General features: G+C 31.6%; 1 protein-coding gene across 6 annotated transcripts in view; it reads right to left on the reverse strand.

Moving 5' to 3' along the window:
* Positions 1-4,992: 4,992 nt before the first annotated feature.
* Positions 4,993-24,480, reverse strand: part of GRIK2 (glutamate ionotropic receptor kainate type subunit 2) — a 638,721-nt gene continuing 619,233 nt past the window's right edge. For 4 of the 6 annotated variants that reach the window (XM_019643649.1, XM_019643650.1, XM_019643651.1 and 1 more), the window contains 2 exons: positions 19,414-19,664; positions 4,993-6,728 (listed from right to left, as the gene is read on the reverse strand). In XM_019643649.1, coding sequence (XP_019499194.1) covers positions 6,564-6,728; positions 19,414-19,664 — 416 coding nt within the window. In that variant the 3' untranslated portion in view covers positions 4,993-6,563. Of the gene's footprint in view, positions 6,729-8,941; positions 9,156-10,606; positions 10,694-19,413; positions 19,665-24,480 lie in introns of those variants that run through there. The other 2 variants (XM_019643655.1, XM_019643652.1) reach the window with 2 other exon arrangements.

Below are 24,480 nucleotides of genomic sequence, written 5' to 3' on the forward strand. Positions count from 1 at the left end.
CCTGGTAGAAATGTGGATATAATGGCTGGAGCTATGGCAGCTATCCTAACACATATGAAAACCTCAGATTAGAAGCTGAAATATAAGGCAATGCTAAAAAACACTTTAAAAGAAAGAGCATATTTTATTTTTCCTTTTAAGTTATGAATTTTCAGTAAGGTAAGTGAAAGTTATAATTTTAGACTGTTTAGTTGCATTAATGATGTTGAGTTAGATATTAAGCACTACAGATTGCCCCTAGGGTTAACTAAGGTAATTGAGAGTGTTATATTTTTGAAGCAATCTATTATACAAATTTCTAGTTCAAATGTAGGAAAACAGCAATTCTCTTTTGTAAAAAGTCAGGGATATATTGGGTTGTCGGAAAAGTCAAGACGCATTTTTGCAGTGAAAAACATAGAAAAAATACGTCATGACTTTTCCAACAACCCAATATTTAATTATTTTTTTAAGATTACACTTATAATATATGTGAAAGCAAGGTACAGTGTAAGGCAATACATTAAAGAGGATTCTTAAAAACTTCAGCATGGTTCATTAAGAAAGGGTTCCATATTTACATTATAATGCATGTTTCTTGAGCTTTATAAAATAGAATTGGAATGTTTTGAATTAGTCCTTAACCCTGAGGGTATAAATTACATTGGCTTCCAAATGTAGCATTATTTTTACAGACACCAAAATAGAAAGTATGTCCTTTACAGAGTTAGAAAAAATTAGGCGAGAAGACAAAATTGGCAATATTAAATTCTTTACAATTATAAGAGAAGATCTGTTCCGTTTCCACTCTACTTGAACCACAGTAATTCTAGGTTTTATTTACTTCCTATACTTGATTTCAGTATAACATATATTTTTTTATCTTTAACTTTTTAATTTTTTATTAAATTTATTGGGGTGACATTTGTTAATAAAATTATATAGGTTTCAATTGTATAATTATTTAATGCATCTATATATTGCATTGTCTGTTCACCACCCAGAGTCAAATCTTTTCATCACCATATATTTGATCCCCTTTACCTTCTTCTACCCCATACCTTCTAATCCACCCCGCTGCATACCCTCTGGTAACCACTAAACTGTTGTCTGTGTCTGAGTTTTTGTTTGCTTGTCATTTGTTGCTTTCAGTTTTATATCCTTCATATGAGTGAAATCATATGATTCTCAACTTTTTCTGTCTGACTTATTTTGCTTAAAATGATAATCTCAAGATCCAACCATGTTGTCACACATGGCACTAATAATAAGTGTTGGAGAAGTTGTGGAGATAAAGGAACCTTCATACACTGCTGGTGGGGATGTGAACTGGTACAATCACTATGAAAAACAGTATGGAGATTCATCAAAAAAATTAAGAATAGAGGGCCGGCCGAGTGGCTCAGTTGGTTAAGAGCTCATGCAAGAGTTTGAGCTCTGAGCAACAGCAGTTCAATTCCCGGCCCAAGCTGAGAAGCTGCTGAGCTGCCAACAGGTGGCACAAAGGCTCAGCTTAAAACAAAAAAAATAAGAAAAGAATTACAATATGACCCAGCAATTCCTCTTCTAGATATCTACCTGAAAAATCTGAAAACACTTTCTGTAAAGACATAAGTACCCCTATGTTCCTTGCAGCATTATTTGCAGTGACCAAGACATGGAAACTACCACAGTGTCCTTCGATAGATGACAGGATAAAGAAGATGTGGCACATATACACAATGGAATGTTACTGAGCAGTAAAAAAATAAGAAATATTTTTTTTAAAGAAAGTGTCCTTTTCCTGGTAGGAGTGAAGAATTGAATTTATACATTAAATTTTCCTTCCTACTCAACTATAAAAATTACAGTAGAGAGGGGTCTTTTCTTTTGTTTTCTTTTTTAAATATATAAGCCTCCAAGAATAAGGAGAATAAGAGAGGTGAAAATTTCAACAAAAGTTTTGGAAGGAGAAAACCATATGAACAAATGATAGCTAACTTAGCATATTGAGAGAAAAAAAAAAAGAAGCTGAGAACTAACCAGGTTACTTATATCAAAAGCACAAGAACCAGTTGTACAATGCATGTTTGTAAGTAGCAGTATAGGAGAGAGAATACAACAGGGAGGACTTATTAAATGTAGTTTGAAACAGTAGATCCCTATATTCCCCTTCTTCTTCTTCACCCCTGGGAGCCCCAACTCAGCAAAGAGATAGGGAATTATTCTTAAAAAAGAAAAAAAAAAAAAGACGGACTCCAGACTGGAGGATGTCAGGTCCAGCTGAAAGAATGAGTACTAAACTTAAAACAGTGTAATTAAATTACCGTCTTTCCGAATACAGAATGTATTGATCTCAACATCTCTTACCCATGATTACCAGAACATTGTCAGTCTGCCTTAATTTCCAGGCAGGAAATTTAAAAATATTTCTCAGGGGAATCTAACAAGCCCAAGAGAAAAGATCCAAAAATAGAGATATTTTGAAAGATTCATCAACAAACAGCTCATCTAGATTAATCTGTGGTAAACAACAAATTAGATAAATATTGTCTCCTACCCTGCTGTGCACATGCAGCTTCCAAATCAGATTTTAATCCTCCTTTCTTAATCATTCACAGGTTGTTAATAATTGACAAGAAAACCTCTAACATGGGAGATAGAAATCCAAATAAGCATACATAAAAATGCAATGGGGAGGAAACGGGTCTTTTTATGAAGAAAGGGAAGTCAAAAGATTACTATTAATGTCTTCAGAGATATAAGAGAAAATATTATAGCCACTATGGAAAAAAACTCATAGAAATTAAAAAAATTGGCAGAAATGAAAAACTAAATATAGTATTTGGAAGGTAAAAATGACATCAAAGGTAGTAAATTTAGACAACAGTCAGAGGCTCTAATGTTAACATAAGAGAAGCTGTTAGAGTGAGAAGAGAAAGTAGAGAAAAAGGAAATCATCAAAGAGATAGTTCATAATGTTGTTCCCAAATTGAAGGACAACAGTACCTAAATTTAAAAATTCAGCAAGCACCCAGCACAATCGATGAAAGGAGATCCATCCCTATCATTGGGATATTTCAGGGTGCTGGGAAAAATGAGATCAAACAAACCAAAGAGAGAGTAAAAAACAAACCAACCAACAAAACAAAAACAAAAAAACTCACATCCAGACAATCAGGGATTTCAATGACTTTAGTCTTGTCCACAGTTGGCTGGAAATAAGAAAGTGATGATAGAATACCTCAAATTTATGTAAGAAAATGATTTGAAACTTAGGATACTATACCCAGAAAAACTAATTACTTTTTATGAGAGTAGAATAAAAGTATTTTTTGACTGCTAAAACATTTTTAAATCATTAGGGTTTAGTAGATAATCACACTCAATTATAAAAAGAAACATATTAAAAAACATAACTGAGTTACAAAATATTTGGAACATTGTAATTAATAATATACCCTTAGTTATTTTACTTACTTGTGAAATATAATATATCCCCCTAGTATTCCCACAGTGGTTAGGGTAATGTAAATATGTGACTTTATTGCCTCAGTGTTCAGTTGCTACGGTTACTTAGATTACTTAGCTGTGATGTATATGAATATAAATCCTTGGTGTTTTCATGTGGCTATGGTTTTTTAGTTGTTGTATGTGTGTCTCCATTGACTACCTGAAGTCATCAGGTTATATTGTTGACTAGAACAGGTGGTCTCTTCCTCTCCTTATAATTTGTTATACTATGGACTAATACTCCAAACATTGCCTTCTCAGAGAGAAGAAATGTTTTTTCATTGGTGAAAATTATTTTGAAAGTAATCTAAATTTTATTAAAATTAAAAATAGTTTCTCTTATGAGTGCATAAGCACGTGACGAGTAAGTACATATTTATTTTGACACTAATGTAGAAACCTTTTAGAATACAGGTAAAAATTAAATATTATACATTGTTTATATATTCTAAATTATCTTTACAATTAAAACACAGTGGGTTTTTTCACTTATGAAAATTTATAAATTTAATACTCAAGTGATTGTCAAATTTTACTAAAAATTTAAATAATTATTTCCTGACTACTTAAAAAATAATTAAGTTGTCATTCCCTGCCTAATATTAAGGTTGTTTAACATAACAAAAGAATTAAAAAGTGCTTTAAAATCTATTTGGAATCTGATTGTTAAAAAGCTTAATATTCTCCAAAATGTGAATATTTTTATGAAATATGTTATTTGAGGTTATCCACCACTAAAAAACCCCACAATTTTTAACAGTGATTCATGTAACTTTCTAAAATTAAATTTTGAGACAAAATTATCATTGAAATATGATTTTTAATTTAAAACAATCCACACACTAAAAATTTTGAAAACACTTGGACATTTAATTTTTAATTGAATCAGATATTAGCAATTTGATTATGCAAATTTTGTGAGTTTAAAAAGCACTTTACACAACTTCTATTTTTTGTCATGTGTTCTAGCTACAATGTTTTTTTTGTTTGTTTTTTTTTGCTTAATAAACTATGTTATAATTTGTGATTTAAAAATAAGAAGGTTTGTTAGGATACTAACATCTAAACCACATACATCACTACTAATTGTTAATGTGAGCCTGTCTCTTCCTCTCCCTTTGCTGAATTACACTGAATTATCAATGCACAAGGAGGTCTTAAATTGGATACGGGTTCAACTTCAAATATAATACCAGTAATCACTATACAGTCTCACACACCCTACGAACATAGTCAATATCCACTCAGAAGAGGGAAGATGATGGCTGTTGCCTCTAGAACTGCTATTTTTCTCATTTAAACTGTCCTAAGCCTATAGGTTACATTATATTTCCTAGTGCAGCTTTTCCTACATCTAAATAGCTCATCACCTGTTTTTGTTTTTTTTTCCTCTTTTCTCCAGGGAGTTGGGATGGGGCCATCCTTGATGACCAAGAAGGATTCAGGAAATATACTTCCCTTAATACAACGAGCATATTGTGCATTCATTTATACATAGAAAAGAAAAATGAAAGTCAAAGCTGAAAGTAAAATGGACATAATTTTAATGATTTTTTTTAAATTTTGTGCATTGGATTCAAACAGCAAACTGTGTGCACTCAACTGTTATCACAATGTTGTCAAGAAGTCTGTGTCTTTTACCATTTTACACACAATTGTTCATTACAGTATGTTGTCAGCCTCGTGGAAACCAGGGGTGTGGCATGGTAAGCAGTGGTGGTAGTGCACCTAGCTTTTATATTATCTAACTTGAAAATATTTCTCTTCTATGATTCCTTTTTCTCTTGATAAAAATAGTTTTCACCAAACGTTGGTGGTGCACACGCACTACCATTCATGCTTGACATCACACCCCTGACAGGAACACATGTTCTTATTTTGTTGATAAAAAGTATTACAAAAATTTCCATACAAAAACTATTTTCATAGAAATCTTGCATTTCCACAAATAAACCTGAACATTTTTTGAAAAAAAAACTGCTCAAGAATTTTGTTCATTTAACATTGTGACTGTATTGATAAATGCAGTCCACTTCAAAGTTCTCCACACATACTTTTCTACAGATGACCAGTCCTCTTTTCCTTTCACTGATATCTACCCAGGCTCCATCAAGTTCATTTATAGACGGAACTAGGATTTGCATGAACATATCTGAATGTTAAAATGAGAGCTTCAGTCTTCCACATAACTATCAATACCCACCCATCTTTTACAAGGTAAGACAAAGATTGTAAAACATCATCCTTTTTAATTCAGAATATCTGAACCAACTGTTGCTTTTTTATTCTTGGTGGGGGTTGGGAGAAGGTGTTTGGGCAAGGGGATAGGTAGGGATCTGGAAGAGTTATATGTTAACTCTCCCACCGGTGAATTTAAGGAAAACGTTATTGCCTTGGTAATTGACATTTCTATCTCAATCAGTGACACAGACTGTCAAAAGAAAAAAAGAAAAAGAAAAAGAAGAAAAGAAAGAAAGAAAAACACTGATGAAGATATGCTTTATATTCCACTTGCCATGAAATTCAAAATTGTTTTGCGTTACATTTTTTCACATCCTGTAAACACATATCGTCTATTCAGGTGATCACTGTACTGAGTAGCTGGGGGCTAGTAACATCACCACCTCTATTATCTGGGTGTTCAGAAGACTGTACTGTTTCTTGTAACACTACAGTTTGTGCTGATTCCAAGTATTTTTATTCTTACTGATTTTTTTTTTTTTTTACTGGTTACCCTTGGGGCATTGATATTCCATCTACTGGCAACAGTTGGACTTCAAAAGGAACCTGTAATTTCTTACTGGACTGCATTTGAAACCAGCCACAAAATGCGCATATAACATTCACTCAGAAGAAGGGAGGAACCCATGATAAACAGTATAACCCCGTGTAACTTGGTTGATCCATGATGCTTGTAAATCAAGTCTGATCACTGCAACTGCTTAGATCACAGAGTCTCTAGTTCATAGACACAGCGGCATGAGGTAACTCATTTTATTTTGCACAGGTTGCATATTTCCACAGGAAACATTCTCGCTAAATTGTTTGGAAAAAAGACGACAGTTTGTGCTTGGGTGTTTGGCTTCCCAGCTTTATGCCATGGTTTCTTTACCTGGCAACCGTCTGTCGTTAAATGTGTGCATGTTGATAACTTCTTCTGTTTTCACAATAACTGGGGCCTGTGGCTTGTGTTTTAACCGACGCTGGCACTTCAGGGACATCCTTAGCTCTTCTACCATGGCACTACAGAAGGACCTCTACAAAATAACACAGAAAATGAAATATTACAAAACAGATAGACTGCAACTGTGCAGAAAAAAACACTAAAATAATTCTCAACAGACATGGAAATATAACATCCTTGAAAGTTTGAAAAATTTCATTGTAAAGGTTATAACAAATTGTTACATTTTTAATACATAACACATGATCGTTAAAATATTTTATCAAAGTGGGCTAGTTTTTAGAGTCTCCACCTGATAGTGAAATGCTAACTAGGAACACATATATTATACATATCTAGAGTCTCAAATTATTGAGATGTAAAATTAATTAGCATTATAAGATATATACTACCTTAAAATTTAAATAGAAACACATATACACAAATCAATAACCAGAAATCCATTCTTGATGTTAAAAAAATAGAAAAAATGTACTACTTTTTAGATTATAATATGAAATATGAAAAATTTTTTTAAACATGGATTTTTCATTGTGCATCTCAAAACAGAACAAAATAGCACTCACACAGACATAAAAATATGGAAAATAATTTCTGCTATTATATCTTTTTTGTGATTATGCCTATAAAACTCTGATGATGATTAAAAACAAATACGATTTAACCATGAAGTAACAAATTGTAGCACTTTAAAAATCCATGGGCACACATTAAGTTTTTTTGTCATCATCAGCTTAATAACTAAGACCTGGTAAATAATTTATCCTATGAAGAAAAAAATGACCCTATAAATATATGTTTTTTTAAATTTCCATTTCATTGGCAATAGATTTACTAGAAATTCAGTATATCTGGGGCTCATTATAAAATTTCTAAAAATTTCTATTACAAAGGCATATATGTGAAACAAAATTTTGTTAGTCTCCCTCCCCAACTAATTGAGATACACATGTGTTAGCTACACATAGATCAGATTCATGAACCAGCTGCATATTGTAGTTGAAATTTAGATGGGCTGACATTGGGCTTTTTCTGTGCAAGAACTAAAAATGTGGAAAACAACCAAAAACGTGGACAAGTATGAAAAATTTACACAACTCCAAAACGTAGTATGAAAACATAATGAAACAAACCTAATCAAATATGCATGTGAGGACTTTTTTTTCCCTTAGGTGTTACTCCTTTGCTGTTTATTAAGTTAGGCTAATTTTAAAAGAATATAGGATAAAACTGTTTAATACCACATACGTGTCATGGTTTTTAAAAATATTTTGCAGACATAATTTTTTGTGACAAATTATACTTTGTAGGCAACTATATGGCAGAGACAACTTATTCAGAAAGCGGGTAAGTCACTTTCTACTGTTCACACCTGAAGCTCTAGCAAGATATCCTGATACCCAATTTTGTGACTTTTGACCCTGTCCTGGTACCTTCTTGTGCATTCCTGGTTATATCCTCATTTTTCTTTTATGGGTCTTCTAACTGTGTGTAGTCTACTAGTCTATTCCTTCCCCAAAGGCTCACAATTACCAGAATAATCTACTTTTTAAAGATCAGTTATTAATAGAATTTTCCTGTCCAATAAACAGGTAAAATCCAAATCTATTTTTACCACCATGACTTCTCTGATTCAGCTTTTCCCCTTCTTGCCTCCCCCCAACTTCGTTTTTCTCTACACACACAGTCTCTGGACCTCCCAAGTTTTTCTCCTTTGCTTCTCCTTGCTCTGGTGCCCTGCCAAGTTCTTTCATCCTTCATATCAATCTGACTTTATCCATTACCTCAGGACATGACTCAGGAATCACTTTCCAATTGACCAGACTCGTTGTTTCCAGTCAATTTAGTTTTGTCCCTTTAGTATTTTGCACAAATTATAATGTTTTCCCATCTGGTCTCCAGGTCTTCTATGTATCCCTCCCTCTCAATGAATTGTAAAGAGAATAGATCAATTTCTTATGGCACTGATTTTATACATATGTTATTTCAATGTTCGCTGAATTGAAAATAGCCACACATGACCTGAATACTTCAATTCTTTTTTAATTTTATCTAATTAAATTGCTTATAAAAGTCTTTTTCAGAAGCTTAGTGAAATGCATTGTATACAAGTTATTTAATCAGGTAAAGCTTTGTATTTGTTTAATAACATTATATTGTAAAAATATTAATTTATTAGTACTAGTAATGATTGATGATTAAAGCTACATGTGAATTCCCCACTAATAGTTACTGCCATGAATTATTTATTATATCTTAAATTGTACAGTTCTGAAATTCATGAATTATATTTCTATTAAAGGATTTATGACACCTGACAGCCAGTATATGGGCACAGTGTTTCTTGTTGCTTAATACCTACTATTAGATGTAATTATTAAGAACATGATGATAATGATGATGAAGATGATGATGATGATGACAACACTGTAGAAATGGAAAAATCTGACTCCAAAAGGGGGAGAAATACATAGTCTTGAGGTAACTTAGTCTTGGCTCTCTGTTGAAACATTTAACAGAAGAATTGATTAGATAATGGAACAAGGTCAGAACTTGATGCCATTGACACTTAAAAATTTTGTAGATGGAATAACACTGAATTGCTTGAAATAAGCCTTCATTCAAAACTAATACATTTTCCCAATGTGACACAATTTATAACACCCCTCCTTTTTTTGGCATATTCAATTTTTAGACATATTGATTATATTAGTTTCAAAAATAATAGGATAAATATATTAATTAATAGTGGTCTAAACAACTGATTTTCTTAGGAAAAAAATCTTATAAATGTACATACCCATTCAACTATGAAATGACTCAATTCTATTTCTAGTAAGTTAAGGAGTAAAATGTATACTCTATATGTAACTTCCGACTACAAATAAAGACACATGAAACTCTTTTAAAGCAATTTTATGTAATATAAAATTTATAATGCTGAGTAATATAAAATGTAGGTAAAAAGTATGCTCCAAAGTTAGTCTCTTTCATCTTTTATAATTTACAATTATTTTAAGTAAATTATAACTACGAATTTTGAAATTGAAAAGTGTAAATTTATAACTCTAACACTGTCATTTTAGCTTTATCTATTTTACAAAGCCACTATAAAGTGCAAATTTTAATCAAGCAACCATTAACCAATCAATAGCCTTGATTATATGTCAAATTACCACTTTTATTAGTTTTTTTCTCTCAAAAAGCTGAATTTTGTCAGCACTTTTTAATCAATGCAAATTTTACCTGAAAAAGTTTTATCTTATGTTGCTAATAAAGTCACTGTGACACAATAAGTTCTCCTCTCACATACAGAATATTTCTAATCTTGTATAAAACTGTGAAAACCTTTAACTTTGAGCAAGGGTTTGGAATTAACGTAGCAAATTAGAAGATTTAGTACTATAAAGTACTGTTCACTTGTGGCACTAGGGTGAACACATATTCTTTTCTTTCTGGAAAGCTTTAGAATACAAATTCCATATCATGATTTATGTAAGAATATAAAGTTGAAATTGCAGAGATAATTGTGAAATATAGTTGTTTCCCTGTGCTGTATGTTGCCAAAAATTACTATGTCTGATTTTTAAATAAAGTTCTATCGTCATTTGATAGAGATAAATTGTCTTGCCTACTGTATATAATGATCGGAATTTTAAAAATATCTTTTTGTTGAACTATAAAATAAGGCTCTGAAAAACCCAAGTGAACTTAACGTAAGTTTCCTGGGTTATAATAAAGAAAGAGGAAAGAAGGAAAAAGGGAGGTGAAACTGAGGGAGAGAGAAAGAACACTATCCTGCTTTTCCAATCTCTTCCCCTTAGGGATGGATACACACAAATTGTGTTATTAAATAGGAAGTTTCTTTGGGTAAAAACAACAACAAAAATGTTTTTCCACAGTAATATAACAGACTACGAAAAGAAAAAAGAAAGGCACAAGGATACTAACCATTATTAAAAACCTCTTTTAGTAAGTTTCAAAAGTTTACTAAACAGTGTCTGGATGGTAGGGTGGCACTAACCAAATAGAAGATTCCTGAAAATGAAAATTTAAATCTTTGAGCTGTTAGCATGTAATTACATTTAAATTAGTAAAACTCATAAATTCACTGTAATTAATGAGGCAACCTGTATTTACACATCTCTAATTCTTGAAACAATGAAGGTTTGGAAATCTTAAAAGTATGATTTTGACTATATTTACATTGCTGTTTTTAAAAAGCTATATATTTTAAATTTTGAGTATAATAAGACAACATACAGTCTGCATATAAATGTCCTAAATAATATCATTTTTGGTGTTATAGAATAATTTATTTTTAATAACTTAACTTTCTAATTTATAGATGTTTATATGATAACATGATGTGACAACACTGGAAGAAGCACATAATTATTTTTAATATTAGAAATCTAGTTGTAAATATACTTCACATTGAACACTAAATTATTTAACTTCAATTTACAACATTTATACTTACAATGTCTTTTTTAAAAACAGCAACTGATTAAAGTAACCAGTTTTGATTTTTTAAACTTTGAAACTCATCACTTTCATGTCATCTGATGAAAGAATAATCATAAAATATTATACACTACTATCAAGTCTCTATTTACTATTTATTTTTAAAGGAGGATACTCTATTTTATTTGTCTTGCTATCCTATTCTTTGATAGTTTAAAATTAACTACATATTTCAATATTCACTGAGAATAATTTCCAGCCATTTTTGTATAAAGTTCCAACTTGAAGGCATATCAAAATATCTTCAAACTGCTCTTATCAGATTTTGTAGCTCAATGTTCTCATACATACTAGGATATATCAACCAAAATGTTTTGTTTTTTGTTTGTCATTTAAATTATTTGTTAATTAATTGTGGATACCTAGTACATTCTCAGACTCTTTTCTAAATAATTTCTGATGTCGTAGGCCATTTGACCAAGAATTCCATATCACATTTAACAGAGGCAAATAAAAAAGTCACTGTAAAAATTAGCATATTAGATAATAACTAAATAATAATGAAAATGGAATAAAAAGTATATGTGATGTAATATGCAATGTTTTATATAATATTAGTGTATTAAATGAGGAAAATGTCATTTAATGCTACCCTTCCTTTTGATTTATGTATTTTAATTGGCAGTCTTTTTAAAATACCAAATAGCTAATGTTATACATCAGAAGTTTTAATTGACCTAGGGCTATATGAATGTAACAGGGAAGCAACGAGAGATGAAAAATGACTAGTTAAAACACTCATGTCAAAATATATATATAGCAACTTTGATCTTGATGTTCAGTTTTATAGCATCTATTTTTCTGGAAAAAATATTTAGCTAAGCTGTGCAGCAGTCAGAAGGGACTTTACATGTAGGTTCTTTAATGATCCTATTGCTTAATCAAAACTAAAACTCAAGAAGACAAGTTATCTATGTAAAGTGATGCACATAACTGATATCAAAGCTAAAAGAGGAATGCTGTTCTCTTGACTGCCATTATAAGAACACTTTATTATATTAGTCTGCCTCCCTCCTGAACAGTGATTTAAAGTTCAGCTGAGCCTTTTAATGGACTCTGTTCTTAATAAGTGTTAATTTTTTTAAACACTAAATAATACATCAGAGAGAAAAAACAATTACAAGAAATACAGTTATTTTTCCTCAATGCACAAAATGACAAAGCATCCTCTGTTTTTGCCTGGGTTATTTTACAATGATAAACATAACTAAAGAGAAAATATTCTCAGAAACCTTGACCCTTACAGGAACAGTTACTGAATATCTTTATATTGCATTTTGCAAACACAATGAGACAGAGAAAAATGGAGCATCGTTATACATTTTTACACGTCTCCTACTTAAGCTAGAAAAATCAATAAATAAGGTCTGACAAGTTTCAACACCACTTTAGTCAATGCAGCTGCGAAACGCATTTTAAGAAAAAGCAATGTTAATCATCACATTCTTGCTGGTAGTCATAACGATACGATTTTTCAACAAAGTATATAACATCCAAATAACTAATGCTTGATTACAGGAACGCTCTCTGTTTTTAGGGCCCAAAGGTTAAAATGCATCTTCTTTATGAATAACAATTATATTATAACCACAGCTGCTTATCATATGCCAGACACATTGATAAAACTCTATTTTAATTTTTGAAACACTTTCATTTATAGTATATTTTGTAACCCATTTATTTATTTTAAAAGGCATATAGAGAGGTTAAGCAATTTTATCCAAGGTTAAACAAAGTTGAGAAATGATCTCAAGTCTTTTTTATATCAAAACTCATGCTTAACGATAGGAAAGTAAAATAATTAGACAGTGCTTAGGATCAAAGCCCATGATCTGCTTATCTACATCAAACTTCTATTCTACACATTTTATCAATGGAACTTCAGGGAAAGAACTATCAAGAAAAGTAGTGAAATATTCTACTTCCATTTTGTGCAATATGATATAATATAGTGTTATACAAGGCATCCTTGATCTTGAGAAACATACTTGACCCATGAGACACTTATCCTTATCTGCACAACATGAAAAATATTTACACAGTTCTCAGAGTAACTTCATACTCAAAAGAGATATTGCACTTTAAAAGCTTTAAAGTTGTTTATAACAATAAGAAAGTTTACTGCCAAGCTACAATCTTAATTTTAAAACAACATTTATGAGCATAAAATAATATTAGTTATCATAAAGAAATAACTTAAAAATCCTTTTGCTGATTTAGAAGTAGATTAGTGAGTAAAATAAAGATTGACATCTCATTCTGAAGTATGATTTTATATTTACATGTAAAAACATTTTTAAAAATCATCCAGATATTCCTTATGTGGGTCATTAATAGATACTGAGAGATGATCTGCTCTCAGATAAAGGCAGTAAACATAAAACGATACAAAATAGATGATTTGTCCAAAGTTTATAAGCAGCTTTTAACTTCCGAATAGCAACGTGCTTTATAGCTAAATTTTACTATATTATTTGTCTAGAACTTTACAAATCTTTACTGATGATTTATAGCAGTGTTTGCATTTCTGTATCTTATCCAATAAATGGCTTCTCTTAAAAAGCATTGCTCCTGTTAGAACTAATTCTTCAACATTCTGAAGGCAATTTGTGTATAAGGATCTGTTTACATTCTTCTGGCTCCATGAAATACAGATTTAGCCAGATTTGAAAAGTGTTTTCCTGGTGAATAATCTTTTATCCAGGATCCCTAGTCTTGCAGGTTTAAACCAAACTATTCTAATTCCTCCTTACCATTCTCCAAATTGCATTGTTTCATTCATGTGTCTCATTGTGAGTTACAGCTGCCTTCCACATTTGTTATTCAATTATAGACTGAAGAATATTCTATGTGCCCTCAAAATTTTCTTTGAACTTTCAGTGACTAGAAAAATATCATTATTTAAAGATTTCTTGGATATGAATTATCAGTATTCTATATGTAAATAACTACATGGACTATATCCTGAAAAACAACAATGCCAACCAGTTCTTAAAATGTACATAAATCATCTTAAAGGAAAGTTACAGTAAAAATATGTGTCCAAACAGGACACATAATTTACAGATTCATTATCTGAGCAATAATTTATATTTTTATTTTTTAGATTTATTTACATTTTTTATACTTAAGTAATAAGAAAGTGAATATTTTTTGTGAAGTATTTTTCATGTCAAGAAACTCAAAGATCCATGTTCAAACTGTTCAATAAAAACAATTCATGTAGGCAAATCTATTTTCAATTATATGGGAAAGGAAGCACTTCTGTGTACAAATCAGACAAAACCAAAAAATCAAATTATTTACATTATATTAATATTCTTGCTGGAAATCAAAAAAAGGCAGAATTATATATACCTTCTTAAAGAGGACATATTCAAATATTTAAGAAATGAAAAGTAATTTAAACATAAATTAATAAACCACAATCATGTCATAAAATAGTTTCATAAAAATTAAAATTGTTACAATCACTTATAATTAATGCTTACAAAACCAATACATTATTATAACTATTACAGATAAAACAAAATATTGTATGCTAAGCAGCCTTTTTCAGTATAAGTAAAACTTAGAATGGGAAAAACAGGATCTTTCAAACAAATCTACTTGCACTGATAATTGCTTCAGATGTACAGCAGTTCCTGAGATTCCTTACTTAATTATTCTTAAGTAGTAATATTTTTAAAATCAGCAAGAAGGTAAGGCAAAAAGACAATCAATTAAAAATTGTATGTGTTGACTAGTTATTTTTCAGACACATTCAGAAAAGAAAAATGTTTTGAGTACTTTCCAAATGGTCAACTTACACTTTGTAAAAACTAAAAAAAGAATTATCTATTTATTTTAAAAGTTTGAATAAATAAAAAGCAATGTATCTTTGATTCATTAATATTTGCATCAATATTCAAACCATTGAATATTATAAAATTTGGAATACACCACCTTGTGGTTATCTGAAAGGAATGCAATTTACAATTTTTGAATTTTTAAGATCTACATAGTTCAGCGTTATGTTCCATTTTCAGTTTTAACCTGCCCTCATTTAAAAATGATACATTCTTATACTACTATTATTTATCAAACAGCTTGGTAATATAAAAAGTTGAAGTCATCAAGAGCTATTTGTTCCATTAATATTTTACAAAATCTATACTATAAACATTTGTATTCACTTTTAAATTATAATAACAATTATTATTAATTTTATTATTATTATGGTTAGAGGTAAAAATTGACATGGAAAGATATTAGCTATTTATAAATTTTATCCACAAAGTTCATATTCAACTAGACTGTGTGCTTGTTAACCTACCAAACTATTTAGATAAAGATAGGAAATTTTACTTATTTATTTTTTTAAATTTTGGATCACTATAGGCTAAAGAAAGAAGAAAGGAAATGGAGAAAGAAAAGAGAAAATAGATAGCAAAACAATGTAGGGTTAGAATGGTGAATAATATATATTCCTTATCTTCAATTTGCAAAACATAATTCAATGCATATTTGGCTCTCAATAAATAATTATTGAATAAATGAATAATTTCACAAATGTTTAGTTTTAAAATAAAAAAATAGATGAAAGAAAATTAAAAGTGTAAATAAACTGTGAATTTCTGTATGTCCTCATGCATATATTGTGATAAAATCTAGGAATATTTTATGGATAATTATAATAAATCATGTAAGGTGTTAAATTGTATAGCACAACTGAATAAAATATTTTTCTCAAGAAAAATCAAGAATTGAGTCCCAGAACCTAATTTATCACAATGAATAAAATGGGTGATTCTAATACAGCATAATTATTTATTTGATAAACATAACTCTTTTGAGAGAAACATAGTTCTTTTTTACTCTTTATGATAGATTTCTAAATAGGTTACTGGAATAAAATTCATTATTAATTTAAATCAATAGAAAAATTAGATAGATAAATGATAGATTAGATATAGATATAGATATACATATAGATATAGATATAGATGATATAGATATTGATAGATAGATATGGGTAGATAGATAGATGATATAGGTCTTATGCCAACAGGCACTGCTTGATACATTGCAGATACACCAAAAACATTAGATCCTTCTCCTATGGAAACTAAGAGTCTAACAGGGAGAGAGGCAGCCACACACAGAAACCAATAAATATGAATAAAATAGTGTGCTAAGGGACAATGGAGATATATATAGGCCTTGCAGAGAAAAGGTATCAAGGTTTAGATATGGATGTGGATTAAAAGGGACAAAATGTCTTTTCAACTTTCTCAAAGAGGGAGGAAATAGTTTTGGAATGATGATAGAACCTGAAATCAGCTAAATAAAAAACTGAAAGGGCCAGCCAAGTGGCGCGATGGTTAAGAACTGGCTTGGGATGCTAGAGGGTCCCGGTTCGGATCCCACATATGAGGGCCAGTGACACTGCCCTCTACAGCTAAGATGCTGAACAAAAGCTCCACTTGGAGCTGGGCTGTTGTGAGTCGCGGGCTATGGCGTGGTCTGCAGCCCCAGCTGCAGTGGGTTGCCATGGGCTACCATTTGTAGCCGGCAGCCAGCGTGAGTGGCCAGCAGCCACAGTGAGTGGCCGTCCAGAAGCCGGCGACTGATCTGCCTCGCCCAGGAAGAGCGCAATGATGGTCCCAATTTGGGCCAGTGAAGCAACGCCCTCCACAACTAGACTGAAGAACAAAAGGACAGCAACTTGTCTGTTCCCCTTCCCCAATTCCCCAGCGCTGTTCCCATCCCCCCAATTCCCCAATGAAAAAATAAATTAAAAAAAGAACTGAAATATGTAGTCATATATTTTTCATTGGAATAGGAAATGAAAACCTAACACCACCTTGTGGAAATAGCTGTGCCTTGAGGCAAAACCTTTTATATCTATTGATTAGGGAAAGCTTTCTGAGCAACTTTATGCCTTGTTTTCAGTGCCTAATCTAAAAACACTAGTAGGAGTTTGCCAGATAGAAAAATGGCCAAGGTTTGTTTCAATCAAATGGAAGAGAATTTGAAAAAGTTGGATGACCTTGGAAAACTGAAAGTTATTTAGTGTGGCTAGAGTAAAGGTGCCAATTGGAGAAAAACAAAAGGTAAAACTGCAATGGTGGACAGAAACAGGTCCTGCTAAACTAGGGAATTTGAATTTCATTACAGAAGTTAAGTGGAGACAGTATGTGAAAGCATTGGGGAATTTGATTAATAATGCTCATGTAATATGAACACAATTGTTTATTTCCAACGTAATGTTTCATCTGTTTCTATCAAAAAAGGTACATTTATTTTATTTTACAATATTTTAGGAGGTCATACAGGTACATAGAAATTCAAGAGACCTGGTTGATATATTAAAAATTCAATGAAGTGAATTATTTCTAATAACAATGAAGAAGGTTATTTAACAGAATTAAACCTCGCATCCTTTGCTTTTTTAGTTTTTAAACAGAATGTTTATAAAGTAATTGTTTATAAAGACAAGACCTAGGTAAATCATATGAACAGGACACAAAGAGACAAGGGCAATAGAATACCACATATTGTCAAGATACTCATTCATTGGTTTTATTTTAATACTGAGCTATAACTGAAAGAAAGTCATTACATATGGATGATTTGATGTTCCAACTAGATAAACCAAATTTTTCTATAATTTTTGGACTCATTTTAAGCACTAACTAACCATATGTCACATCTATTGACAAATTATAGTAAAATGGAAATTGATAAGTTCATATCTTTTGTCTTTGATTAGTGTTTTGGATTTGATTTCAAAACTCATTTTGACACTATAAAGCTTATAATTGTATAATGTAAAACATGTACTTAGAACTAATAATGTCAAACAAATGCAACAAATATTTGATTTAGGCAAATCAGTAGATATAGCCACCCTGAATGTTGTGGGGGAAAAAATCATGTGATTTTCTAAATTTTCCAAACTTTTAAATTATTTAGTTTATTCATCAAAATACTCATTTATAAAAACTTTATTTCTAGGTGTTAAGTACTATACTCAAATGAAAATATAGAAATGCTCTATCCAAAACTTTGATTTCAGAAAGGATAATTGCAATATAAATTATTAAAGACAAATAAATTTTTTTTTTCAAAAATAGTTTTAAGGGTGCACGTTCTTCAAAGAATATTAGCAGAATATATCTGCCTTATATTCATATGATATTTTAAATTATATAGTTCTGCTTTTCATATTTACCAAAAAAAGTTCATAAAGCTTTCAAATATTAAAGAGAATATAGTCATATTCTGAGGCAGGGACTAAAAGTTAAGCCCCCAAAATATTTTATTTTTAATTAAAAAAAGAAATGTTCATATACAAAAAGTATAAAATAAAGTGTCAGAAGATTTTTAAATGTTAAAGCATTATTTCATGTCCAGAGCTATAAATTTACACACAAATGTGTCATGTACCATCTAAAAGAGAGATTTTTCTATAAGTATCCTTCCTTGTATTTATAGAACTGAGGAAATTAAGTGCTAGAAATATAAAATCTAAATGAGAATCACAATCTTTTCAAGAATACAGTAAAAAGGCATTTGTACAAAACAATGCACTAAAATCCCAAGAAATATTGCAATAGTCTCAATATTTTTGAGTCTTATATATATTCTTCAAAAGACAGTGGTAAAGGGAATAAAGGGCTCAGTAAGAATAATACTAAATGATAAAAAAGAAACCACACTATTTTCACACGTTCATTAATTTAAAAGAATGAATTGTAATTTCCACAATGTGAATTAAGATTTTTTTCAATTAGAAATGTACTGTACTAAAAATATTCAAATAAAAATTCATCTACTCTCTAACTTAAAACTGTTAACCAGGATTGTATTTTAAAACACTTTTTATCTGCAGAAAAACATTTTTTCCCTTCATATTACAGTATCTGATTTTTGCTTCCATCATTCATTATATTCCTCCATTAAACTAACCGCAATGAACTTGAGCAGCAAAAGTCTCTCTTGTTTCAGGCTTCAATAAGAGGGAAAATAGTCACTTGTCCTGAAGCTGGCTTCCATGAAACATACTACATTTCAATTAAAAATCATGAAGGTGGTCATGAGTGCTTTCTGTGCACCTTTTTTGTATAATGAATGGCAGAAGACAATTAACAGTCACAGTTCTAAGCACTATCCTTGGTCAGAAGGTCAAAAATAATTTGTTTTATTATAACAACAATGCTTTCAAATTGTAAAAAAGTGACATTTACCTTCTCCAACTGAGCATTTTTTTTGGATTTGTATAAAAACTCTCCCACTGCCACAAAAACTGAGAGCACCAAGCCGGCTGCCAGCACAATGAAGATGCCGCCGATATTCTGGACCCCGAGGGCACTGGCCTCTTTGCTCTCCTCCTCGGGACAACCATTGCCCCGCCACCATTTCTCCTTCATCATGTGCAACTTGCCTTCCTCTTGCAGCTGAAGAATCGCTATGGTGATTTTGTCTCTGTATGGAGAACCTAAGAAAAGAGAGGGTATGTTAATTATCTCAGTGAACCCAGAATTCCGTAATGAAAGGTTACCATGAGGAGAGGAGGACAGAGCTTTCTCCAAATGCTCCAAAGTGCGCCATGTTTCTTTGCGATAGAGGAAAAACAACTGGAAAACGACAGAGAATAGAAGTTTAACAACATAAATTAGGCAGGTGGCTGTTCTGATTTTGAAGGGTAAAATTAATTTTGTTTTTATGGAAGCAAATGTCTCCTTCTAAAAGGTAGGCTCAACTCAGAACCTTGGAAAATAAGTAAAATGGTAAGTAGAAATTTACAAAAGGGAATGGAGAGAGTGCAAAGATATTTCACTAATGTCTAAGAATCATTCTGCACTGAAAACAGAGTATTGATAAAACCATAACCTCTATTTTTAGGAAAGTTGTGAAAAAAATGACGTTTCCCTTGATTAAGTCAATAATTTAGGCAGTCATGATTAATATAACCTGTATTCAGGAGTGGCTAATACTTTGAAAATAATAGGTAATCTTTTTTTTAAATTTGACATGAATAACAGAAATAACAGGTTTATACAAACTTGGATCATTCAAATATGATCATGGCAATGCATTGTAAGGTTTTTAGTTGTTTATCATTCATGCTTTGATAAACACATGTCCTTTTCAGTTGTGGCAATAATATAAATGAAATTTAGTATATTTATGTTGATGGGGGTATATATTCATCTGCATTAGCTATTACATGATAAGTAATAAGTTTTCTAATTGGTTGTCCAGAATCATAGAATAATATTGAACTACATGCATCATTCAATATCTGTCCCAGGGGATTAGTCTTCTTGCCTTCTCCCACCCAGAAATAGCCTGTTTCTAAAGTTTAATCTTCTTTCCTAAAACACTATACTGCACATTCTATTTTTCTGCACAAATTCATCAATAAATGTTTTTCCTGCTTACAGAAAAATACTAATTTCAGCTTGAATTTAATGTTGCCTGTGATCTTGCTTTGACTTAAATATACCAATAACTATACCGCATCAAGCTTTTTCTGCTAAGAGCAATTAAAACCTGGTCAGGAAATTTTTCTGCCTCAGAAGGAACACCACTATATATTTTGATTTTACTTGATTAATAGAACTAATTCAGCATTACCCTTTTAGCAATAAGCAAGCTAAAAGTAGGAAGGCAAGGAGAATCATAGGAAGCAAGTAGCCTATTGAAAAAGTTGGAGGAGTGAAGGTCTAACACATGCAGCTGGAGAGCTGATTCTTGAACACAATCCTTAATATACTCAGAAGAAATGTTTCAGTACATGGCTTCATACATTTTTCACAGCTTTCTTAAAAAGGAGTATTATCCATTCCTATACTTAGAACTCAAATAGTGTATTTTCATTGTGCAATAATTCCTAATTATAATAGGGGAATTCCTGCTTCACAGTTTCTTTCCTGTGCTCTCCTCCAGCTACTACTCTGATGAGAAAGTTCATTTTAAATTCTGCCCCTCAGCCACTGCAGATCTGAAGGGGTTAGCCCAGGCCACAGTGCTTTCTATCTTGGTCAACTCACTGGACACTCAGCCTAGGTCACCTAGTATTGTTACCATTTCTTTTCAAGATGTGACCTGTTTTCCTAAAAAGATTATAAACCCTTTGGAATAGATAAGTCAATGTAGAGAAATAATGTCTATTATCTATCTATCTATCATCTATCTATCTATCTATCTATCTATCTATCATCTATTATCTATCCACCTATCTATCTATCTCCATCATCATCATCTGTATTTATATATTAACTATCTTATATATCACCTATATTTATTCTCAATCCTTTCTCACATAATAGACTCTCAATAAATGTTTTATATTATAATAAGCATAATATATGCTTGAGGCATTCTTAACACAATGTAAGAGTGACAACCTGGTACTTTTGGTCTCTCTCATATGTATTTAAATCCATAAATTAAGGCCATCTTCTTTGGCTATCCAGTTTTCATGAATGCACTACAACTAGCCTAGCATCAGCTTCAAGGTCGCTTTTACTCGGAATTACCATTCTGATTAATCATGCATATTCCTTTCAAAATAAACATTAGACTAAGAAAAAAAATCCATTTTAAGCAGAATTGTAGTTCATTAGATATGTCTTTCAATTAGAAATATAGCACGTGATTAATGTAAAAATGTGATTTTCTTTCTGGAAGTACAAAATTTTGAGGGGTGATGACTTGAAAAATAGACTTTCAAATATGAAAAAAATTCTTGATCCAGCTAAGTAATATTTTGAGCCAGCTCATTTTGTCATCCAAAGAAATACGTGTATTGAAAGAATATTATTTTATTGCCAACTCACCATATGCACTGAATTGCATTAGGATGTTTATTCTAATATCTTCACAATATTCTCCACTACATTCTCAAAATAAAGCACAGACAAACAAAAGCAAACCACTTTCAACAAATGATGGATACACCTTGATCTTGCTAGCTGAGAGTCTTATTTCCAGCACTTATCATAAATATAAACACTTCCTATTGCTAGCAAACCTCACCACACTTGTTTTCCAGTGTAAATATAGTAATGTGTGAATGGCATTTGCTTTGAATCAAAGCTACAAAATGAATATACCACATTTTGATGCTATTAACCAGATGAAATAATATAAGAAATATAATCAATGACAGTAAATCATTGCCATGTTTTACTTGTCATTCTGTCCTTGATTTAGTTTAAGTAATTATTTTTAAAAAGAAACAATAATTCAAAAATGAATTACTTCTTTGGTATATTACTTGATGCTCATTGGAAGGCATTTTTATATAGATATTAGTTGAAATCAAATGTAGACTGAAACTTTGTGTATTTGAAACATCTCAAAGGACATACCGAAATCAAAGAACAAAAGAATCTTTCATTCTCCTTGTGACATGAACAGCCATGGGCTTAGCTCTAATGAACAGCCATTAATTAGATACGTAGAGCTTATGTTTCGCCCAAGTCACAACTCAGCCTCAATCCATATGCTGGCAAGCAAAGAACTAAGACTGCACTGACTGGCAACTGAGGGAAGCTAGGTTTTCACAGTTGAAGGCTGCCTCCGAGGAAGATATGTATTTTTGCAAGAGCACTCTTAAGTGTGATTAGAGAACTACTGAGGAAATTGGTAATATGTCTATTATAACACGTAATATGGCATCTAAAAGTCAATCCTCAAATGCTTAATGGGGCAGACAGACAACCATAAATGAGTGAAGATGCAAGTGAGACAAAAATACCTGGAAAATTACAATATCCAAAGTAGAAAGATAACTTTAAGTTTCAGCTTTATTAAAACTCTGAAAATTCAACACGGAGTATCAGATTCTTTAATTTTTGTGATATCACATGAAATACTTTATCAAAAAGTCACCACATTAAATATTGACAAATAAATTATTTTTTAAAAAACATCACGCAGGGGCAGGCCAAGTGGCGTGGTTAAGAACTGGCTTGGGACGCCAGAGGGCCCCGGTTCAGATCCCACATATGAGGGCCAGTGACACTGCCCTCCACAGCTAAGATGCTGAACAACAGCTCAACCTGGAGCTGGGCTGCCATGAGTCTCTGGCAACAGCATAGGCTGCAGCCCCTGCTGCAGTGAGTTGCCATGGGCTACTGTATGTAGCCAGCAGCCAGCGTGAGCAGCCAGCAGCCGCAGTGAGCGGCCGTCCAGAAGCCAGCGACTGATCTGCCTCGCCCGGGAAGAGTGCAATGATGGTGCCAACTTGGGCCAGTGAAGCAACGTCCTCCACAGCTAGACTGAAGAACAAAAGGACAGCAACTTGTCTGTTCCCCTTCCCCCAATTCCCCAGTTCTGTTCCCATCCCCTCAATTTCCAAAAAAATACAAACAAAAAACAAGCAAAAAAAAACATCATGCAGGACAAGCCAAATACTTTTTTTCTTCACACCATCAGACACATCAGATTTTAATTAAATTTAAAAATATTTTTTAAAATTTCATTTTATAGTTAAGAAAAAAAAGTCCATTGTTTTGATATGCATATATGTAATCATGTATGAAATTAAGCTTCTTTTCTTATATTTATAAGCTATTTGTATTTCATTTCCTGAATTTAGACCTTTAATTTCATTATACAATCTCTGATGTTTGGTTCTTTTATACTCTCAAGTGCAATAGCATATACTTCAAACTGACAGTAAGGAACTATTATGTTTTAAAAATGGTCTTTTTATAAGTTGTCAAGAGATCCCATTTACCAGATAAAAAAATGTTCTAGCTTGAGAGAAAGTGAGAGAGAGAGTATTTCATCTATCCATTAAAGCAAAAAAGAAAGAAAAAAGTTAAAAACTTTTTAAAATGGTTAAATTTGTTTTTAGGGGAAGAATGCTTTTCTTCACATCTATTAATGTCCCATCAATTATTTTAATCTCAATTTGAAAAGTACAGCCTTAGATAACAATAATTACAGTTACTACATCAATTCTCTCCATAAAAAGTCTTTTGTCTCATGTTAGATCTTTCTGCTTGCCCCTGGCTAGATATCTTCCTCCAGGTCTTTGAATTTATACACTGTTACAGCTCATAAAGTTGCATTTTTTGTATGCCTTTTTCACCTATCGCTCCATATGCTTCATGAAACATCAGTTCATAGGAATTCACATCACACTTACCTTAAAACAGGTCTCCACACCTGGCTTTCAAGTCTCTTTATAAGATATTTGTGGGACAAGGGTTATGAGTTATTTAAATATAATTGTATACCAAAATTGATGAAACCAATTTTTGGAAATGAAAAATGTATACAGCCTGTGTTCTTCT

The sequence above is a fragment of the Hipposideros armiger genome, unplaced genomic scaffold (genome assembly GCF_001890085.2).
Source record: "Hipposideros armiger isolate ML-2016 unplaced genomic scaffold, ASM189008v1 scaffold_81, whole genome shotgun sequence".
In the NCBI taxonomy this organism is placed as follows: domain Eukaryota; kingdom Metazoa; phylum Chordata; class Mammalia; order Chiroptera; family Hipposideridae; genus Hipposideros; species Hipposideros armiger.